This window comes from Ananas comosus, linkage group 8 (assembly GCF_001540865.1).
Source record: "Ananas comosus cultivar F153 linkage group 8, ASM154086v1, whole genome shotgun sequence".
In the NCBI taxonomy this organism is placed as follows: domain Eukaryota; kingdom Viridiplantae; phylum Streptophyta; class Magnoliopsida; order Poales; family Bromeliaceae; genus Ananas; species Ananas comosus.
The window spans coordinates 9384282-9392168 of record NC_033628.1 but is presented as its reverse complement, the minus strand read 5'-3'; the positions used below and the strand labels follow the sequence as shown (position 1 = coordinate 9392168).

At 36.2% G+C, this 7887-nt stretch overlaps 1 protein-coding gene across 1 annotated transcript; it reads right to left on the bottom strand.

Moving 5' to 3' along the window:
- LOC109714511 (RHOMBOID-like protein 2) lies at positions 855-4703 on the bottom strand. Its single transcript, XM_020239183.1, has 5 exons — positions 4314-4703; positions 3229-3392; positions 2066-2229; positions 1719-1969; positions 855-1236 (listed from the first exon to the last, which is right to left on the bottom strand). Exons 1-5 carry the CDS (start codon positions 4652-4654, stop codon positions 1125-1127), a joined length of 1032 nt encoding a protein of 343 aa, XP_020094772.1. The 5' UTR covers positions 4655-4703; the 3' UTR covers positions 855-1124.

Sequence of the window (7887 nt, the reverse complement as noted above, 5' to 3'; positions counted from 1 at the left end):
TTAATTAATGCATGCCCCATTAAGTTTTTATAAACATATCAAATTGGCTCATTTTGTCATTAGCGTTAACTTTACTACTAAAAAATAATTTGCATGTCGCATAAGCAATTTTTGAACACACACACATGCATTAAAGATCCAAATTAGAACTAACTATTTGACAAAACAAATGGTTAAGGCCTCGTTGGTATTATTGACCTTTTTCTAGTTTTTAAATAAAATTTACACATAAAATAGTATAGAAAAGAGACAATGGATTACTTATAATTCTAACATCCAAAATAATTGGTTGACAACAGAAAAATAAAATAAAATTGGGAGCAACTTTTTTTTTTTTGCTTCCATAATTTTTTAAACAAGTTATTATTTGTCACTCGATCCATGATAACAAGAAAAAAAATCTTTGTCACTCGATCCAAGTTCTGCTTATCCCGCTATGATTACAAGCAATTCTGCTTATCCTGCTATGATTACAGGTAATTTTGCAAGGGTTTTTGCGTTTGGTTCATCCAGCCTGTAACCTGATTGGTAATATAGTATTACAAATAGTGCAGGATTAAATATTATCGAGTGGGGAATAGATATCTCACATTACTGATGACCGGTTATTTTGCATATTATGTAAAATTACAAATTTACCCTTCCAAACCTTTAAATACGGCCTATTAAATTTTAATTTAATTTTTTAAATTATCAAATTTTAAATTTATAGTTTAAATTCTATATTTTAAATTTATATTTTAATTTTTAATTTTTTAAATTCTATTGACGCTGTAATCTAGCATTATATTACTATATTAAATCAAACAAGATAATGCAGCAATAATAATAATCTAATTTAGAAATCTCGTATATCTGGTTATGTCAAAATAACCTGTAATACTATATAACGCGAGCCAAACATGCCCAAAGTTTACAAAACAATACTGGTATATTGCTCGAAGTTCCAGATATCCAGCGACAAATCGAAAAAGAATGAAATCAAATTGAACACCACGCCTGAACGAAGCAACAGCTTATGTACAGTAAGAACAGAATATCATCTCAAACTATAATGACATATCGTTGTCTCGCGTCCTTGAGAACAGACACGAATTTTCTAAGTACAGTATTGCGACACATTTTCAGTTTCCGCAGCTCCATCTCGATGTAGGTACGCAGCTCAGATAGTGGCACCAGTGGCAGCGTTCGTTCGCGTTCACTCCCCGGAATAGCAGTACCAGCCCACCAACAAAACTGCACAATAATAACAGGATTTAGTTCATCAGCCAGAGAGAGTGGGAGAGAGAGACCTTGCCAATTTAAAATGATAGGCCCGCAAACAGAATTTAAGCGGACAAAAGTAGAATTATATATCTAATGCGGACTATAATATGCAAAAACCCCAGTTTTGAGCTATGAGATGCTGCAAGAGTTTCTCCGTAATATAGGGTCAAGTTGGTTCGCAAGAAGAATATTGCTGCTTTTCACAGCGTCGCGTCGCTTTGTTGCATATCAAATTACAACACAAAAAGCATTGACCGATCGCAATGATTCCGTCATTTTCTCAAGAACAAAAAGTTGATTCCACGAGATATCAAGTGTGTAAATGTACAGTGACAGTACAAGAAACGAACCGTTGAAAGCGACAGTACGATACCTGTAAATCTAATAATGCAAGATTGATGCATATGATATTTACAGAGAAAGAAAAGAAAAGGAATTATAAGAAAACATACCCAGCTATGAACAAGATCAAAGCAAGAACCCACAAGACGCACTGATATGCCATATACTTCGACTTGGCCTCACTCCCAGGAGGCAGATTGTGGCGTGCCGACCAGCCAAATTGAGGTCGGATCAATAAAATGAACCCTAGAAGAAAACCAGTAAGAAATCCCCCAATGTGTGCAAAGTTATCAACGTGCGGAAGTATTCCGAGTGCCAAATTGATCGCAATTATGGTCAAAAGAGTTAATAGAGCGACTGCCTGCAAAAGCAATCAAGTGAGTGAGATTCCTGGGGTTTTCAATTGATGGAGCTAAAATCTCAAATGATAAAAAAAAAAAGAAAAATATATATATACCTTGTTGGTGTATATAGTCCAGTTAGTGAAGAGTTCTGAGAGCATAGCTCCAAGAAGTCCAAATAAAGCACCAGAGGCTCCAACAGAGATGCTGTTTCTTATGAAGAGAGCTGAGAGGACGCTACCACCAAACCCTGAGAGAAGGTATATTGCCCCAATTCGGACTGCAACAGAAGAGGCAATGTTACTCAGAAACAAATGAATTATATGATCTTAAGAACTTAAAACTACCGTAACATAGATTAGTTATAGGTTGGATCACATGACGTGAAGCAATAGACGGAAAGTTTCATGAGAGCGAGAGTGCTCATAGGAGAAAGGCAACCGAGTGTTATCAAGAACTATATGATATAGTAGTAAAAAATGTGAGACTTTTCATATCTAGGTGAAAAATGATCATATAATTGTAGGCTATTTGCAGTGTTTTAAATAGCAGCTAGTATACCCGCCAAAGCAGCCGCTATAGCGGAATAACTATGCTATCGCTACGCCATAACATTTAGAACGGAATTTAGCAGAATAGGTTTGTAGCGGCCGCTTTAGTGGAATTGGGCCCGCTAAAGCGGGTGTTATAAAGCGGTGTCACAGTGGGCATCATGGGCCCAAAAGCTTAAAAATTGCATGCAAGCCAAAATGTCTTATCAGGTTGGGTTTTGAAGTTAAATAAAATGATTGATCAAAACCCTGTAAATGAATTATGGATTTCCTAGTTTTTCGCCTTTTGTTTTGCTAAATCATAATATTTTAAGTTACTTTTACAAATAATGACATTTAATATGTATAGGCTTGCAATACTAGAACTGTCTTTCTTCAAAATCATATGCACTTTTTATAAGGAATAAGATATATTAAGTAGTTTTTTGTGAAACCCGCTATGGGTTCATAACATTCGCTATGGCACCCACTATCCGCTTTCCGCTAATGACACCCTCCAAAGGCTATGTATGGCACCCACTATCCGCTCTCTGCTATGACACCCTCCAAAGGCTATGTATAGCACCCACTATCCACTCTCCGCTATGACACCCTCCAATGGCTATGTACCTACTATCCGCTATTTACAACCTTGGTTGTTTGTGACAATAATCATAACATGTTATCTAAAGAAAAACGAGAACAAATTAAAGCCAAGCAGAAAAAAGAGCCGAAAAGAGTGAGCTTACTAAACCCAAACTGCTGCTCAAGACGAATTCCAATAAACACAAGGCTGAGCATGTTAGCAAGCAGATGTATAACACCTGCATGCAACCAAATGCAAGTCACAAGCCTCCACCCTTGATGTTGATGCACAACTTTGTTCCATTCGAGCCCCCCCAGCTTCTCTAATCTGAAAAGATGAAAAAAAAAAAAAGTGTTGGAACATTCTGGTGAATAAATTCTTTCCTAGCATTTGCATATTCAAAATTTGGTCCCAGAAGTTTAACCAGGATCTCAATTGTAACAATCTAGTCTTTTAAGTTTGTTCTGCACAACAATTAGTCCTTGAGTTTAACACCCATCACTAACTAGACTCTCTTTTTTTCCCTAAAATTGAAACTCTTAACTCTGAGGACGAAAATAAAACTGAGGTTAAACTTAAGAGCGGAAATTCAAATCAGGCACAAACATTTAAAGCCGAAACAGGAAATCTCAGGACGAAATAGAAATTAAGATCAAACTTCAAAACTAAATTTCTACAATTGAAACTTTTGATGATCCAATTGGAGCTTGGAACAAACATCAAGGACTAAAAGTCGAATTAACCCAGAATAAAACTAGGTCAAAGGGAATGCCACAAATTAATGATCTTTCGCAAGTCAATAAGAAAGGTTCAATTTGACAACAAAATTTCGATTTCGCTCCGTCCGAATTAATGAAAGCGACCTATCCACATTCTGCAAGAATTGGAAGTTTCAACATCTGATTCCTGTCAAGGCGAATTCTTTCTCTGATAGAACTGCGCAAAACCTTATTTTGAACAAATTCCCCCATACTTTGGATCAAGTAATAAGTTAAACAAGCAAGATGAGAGTAAACATGCACACTAATAACCTAAAATCTAAGCGCTTTAACCGGGTTCCGATCATTTCACCCTATTTTCATCAAAAATTGAAAATCCAAGATTGGATCCAGCAAAATTGACACAATTAGGGCAACATTTCTCTCCAGATCTAAACAACAACCCACATCGCAGATCCCCAAATCCAACGCAATCATACCACAAACCCAGCAACAACTACAAGAAAGTTAGGGTTAGGAAGAATCTCACGTTGCGGAGGAGGGCCCGAAGAGCGGGTTTTGGCGCAGCGGCTGGAAGGAGAAGCGGCGGAGGAAGGGGGCGACGCAGGAGCCGAAGGGGTTGGGGTGGCGGGGGCAATCGTTCACGTACATGGCCACCACGAACACCGCCACGTTCGCCACCACGAACGCCGGTACCGCCCACGCCTTCCACTGCCGCTCCGTCGCCGTCTCCGGCGCCGGCGCCGGCGAGTAGTAGAACGGCGACGGCGCCGTTCTAACGCCGTTCGGGCCGCCCCGCGCCTTCGCGCCGTTACCGTTCCCGGATCTAACGGCGCCGCCGCCATTCTCGAGGTCGAAATTGGAACGCATCTCGCCGTGCAGCTTCGCGGTGGAGCTCGAATGGAGTTCGCGAAAGTAAGTGAAGAGGACGACGATAAATATATATAGAGTGATTTTTATTTTATATTTTGAATTTTTTAAAAAAAAGAAGGTTAAATGTATAGACACCCCCCAAACTTTAACATATTTTGAACTAGACTCCTAAAACTTTTTTATTTAATTTATATTCTTTTTATCTATTAATTATTTAGTTTTATAAATTCTGCAAAAGGTAACGGAAGTTTCAAAATTTCTTACAGAAATTAAATTAAAGATTAGTAAATAAAAAATATAATTATAATAAATTAGATTAAAAATCTTATGGATTAATTTCAAAATAGATTAAAGGTTAAGGGTCGTGTATATATTTTAACCGATAAAGAGGCATCGGGCGAGGATGACGAAGGAGAGGGGAACAGCTGTGTACAAACGATCGCATGCGGTTTCCTATGCGGATTGACGTACGATGGTTGGATGCGCATAATGGACGTACGCGTGTTTCCGTAGAAAATGATTATGGTGATCATTTTTAGCCAATTTTATTGCAGGTGTTTGCTGTTTTTTTTTTAAACCGTGTAGTAAACGAATTCTTTTGTAACCAAAAAAAAGTATGAGTGCGCGTGTATGACGCAATTTATGCGACATCTACGTTGACTCACTTTTACCGCGCAAGAATTTGGCGGGAAAATTTTAATGAGACGTGTCTCACTGCGACATGTGTCAAATTTGTACAATGCATTTCAGAGTTTATGCAAAAATATATATATATATATATATATATATATATATATATATATATNTAGAATTAAATTCTATTAATAAACTGTTAGCAATAGCTATTATATATCTCTATGAAATTACTATTTTATTCTTTCAAATATACTCTTCTATTATTACTAATTTTTTTTATTTGTCCTTAGTAGATATTGAACTCACGTTTAATCTAAATTAATTTATCAGATGATAACTGTACGGATATTTTGAAATAACGGAAGAACATATATATAAAAAATAAGATGTTTCTAAAGTTTTGAGGAGTATATAGAAAATTATATCTACAAAACTATTTTAATTTCTGCTTTCTAATGAGTTTAAAAGTTTTCACCAGTGACAATACATGTGAGTATTAGGAGCGTGCATTATTTTTTGAGCGCTTACATTTTCTATGAACTCATATTTTTCAGCATAATATCAAAAGTACAATATTTTTAGTTCGAGTTACCATTCTTAGAGTTTAAGATTTTGATTAATAAGGGTTACGAATATTTTTATTTTTATATTTTTTTGACAATGTAGTTAATGAATGGAGTGATATAAGATTTACTTACTTTTAGGGCATGTTTGTTTCAACGTAAGTAGACTTGGGGTGGAAGTGGACTTTGAGTTGAAGTAAAGTTAGGGTGAAAATTAGTTCACTTCTGCTGTTTGTTTCTAACTGTGGACGTGCAGTTCTGCGAGTTCTGTTGTTTATTTGGTAGAAAGTAGATGACGTAAAAAGTGTAGCTCTCCACCTCCGGTATACTTACCTCCAAAATGATATCATTGTCTATTTTGTAACTTATAGTGAATAATAAATTATAATAAATAAAATTAATATAATTATATATGTATATAATTATATATATATGTATAATTATAAAATAAAATTTTAAAAAATTATATTATTTGTTTGCATATAAATTATAATAATGCAACAAATAAAATTCTAAAGTTAAAAAATTATTAACATTTAACAAATTCATTTTTCATCATTTTCTAAATGTACAAATTAAATAAAAAATATATTAAAGCTTACCTAATCAAATTTGATCATATTTTAGAAGAGGTAACTCTAACACATTAATCCATTATTTCCTTTTTTTCACTTCACCGGAATTGACTTCGCCCCATGGAAGGGCGAAGTCAAGTTCATTATTTTAGGTGAACTGGACTTTCGGGCGTAATAAAATTAGGGCCCGTTTGGTTCGAGTTATGTAATATTACAAAGTATCTCGACATATCCAAGTATCTTGGATTTCGGCGTGAGATTACTACTGATGCTGCATTAGAGCGTTTGATTTAATACAGTAATATAATACTAGATTACAGTGTTTATAGCATTAATATGTTTAGTTCAGTTTATAAAATTTAGTAATCCTGACATAAAAGTATAGTTTTTTTTCAAAATTACCCTTGTTGTGGTCATTTGAATATTATTTTTTGTGGAAATGACGAATGGAGGGAAGGAGATCGTGATGATTACTTGGGAGGACGACGCAATAGAAGATGATAGGTGTTCGTGGGAGAGAGAGAGAGAGATGTCGAGAGAGAGAGAGCGAGAGAAAGCGGCGTGAGAGAGAGAGCCGGGGGGAAGGCGAGAGAGAGATGAAAATAATGCTGTTAATTAGATTTGGGGTTGTTGGAGGGCAAAATTGTCATTTCACATAAAATGTAGTATTAACGGATTTCAGTAATGCAAGATACACGACCCCCCTCCCGTTAATATTTTCGATGTAATCCTACTCGATTTGTAATGCTACATTAACGACTAGATTACATAACGGATTAACCAAACACAGTTATCCTGGCAGGATTGTCTGTAATCCTGCCAGGATAACTCGAACCAAACGCACCCTTATGGTGAACCAAACAGCGGAAGTGGTCAGTTTTCACCGAAAATCACTTCCCCCGTCCCACTTCCACCGCACTCCCCTCGAAACAAACAGGCCCTTAGGGTGTGTTTGGTTCGAGTTATCCTGGCAGGATTACAGGCAATCCTGCCAGGATAATTGTGTTTGGTTAATCCGCTATGTAATTTAGTCGTTAATGTAACATTACAAATCGAGCAGGATTACATCGAAAATATTAACGGGAGGGGGTCGTGTATCTTACATTACTGAAACCCGTTAATACTATATATTATGTAAAATGACAATTTTACCCTCCAACAACCCCAAATCTAATTAACAGCATTATTTTCATCTCTATCTCGCCTTCCCCCCGGCCCTCTCTCTCGCACACCGCTTTCTCTCGCTCTCTCTCTCTCTCTCTCTCTCGCACGAACACCTATCATCTTCTATTGCGTCGTCCTCCTAAGTAATCATCACGATCTCCTTCCCTCCATTCGTCATTTCCGTAAAAAATAATATTCAAATGACCCCAACAAGGGCAATTTTGAAAAAAACTATACTTTTATGTCAGGATTACTAAATTTTATAAACTGAACCAAACATATTAAAACTATA

Excerpts from the sequence above, each read along its gene's own strand:
- LOC109714511 (XM_020239183.1), bottom strand. The coding sequence starts at position 4,654 with ATGCGTTCCAATTTCGACCTCGAGAATGGCGGCGGCGCCGTTAGATCC. Across the intron at positions 3,393-4,313 it reads TTCGGGCCCTCCTCCGCAAC|ATTAGAGAAGCTGGGGGGGC; the intron begins GTGAGATTCTTC and ends TCATCTTTTCAG. Across the intron at positions 2,230-3,228 it reads TGAGCAGCAGTTTGGGTTTA|TCCGAATTGGGGCAATATAC; the intron begins GTAAGCTCACTC and ends CTTCTGTTGCAG.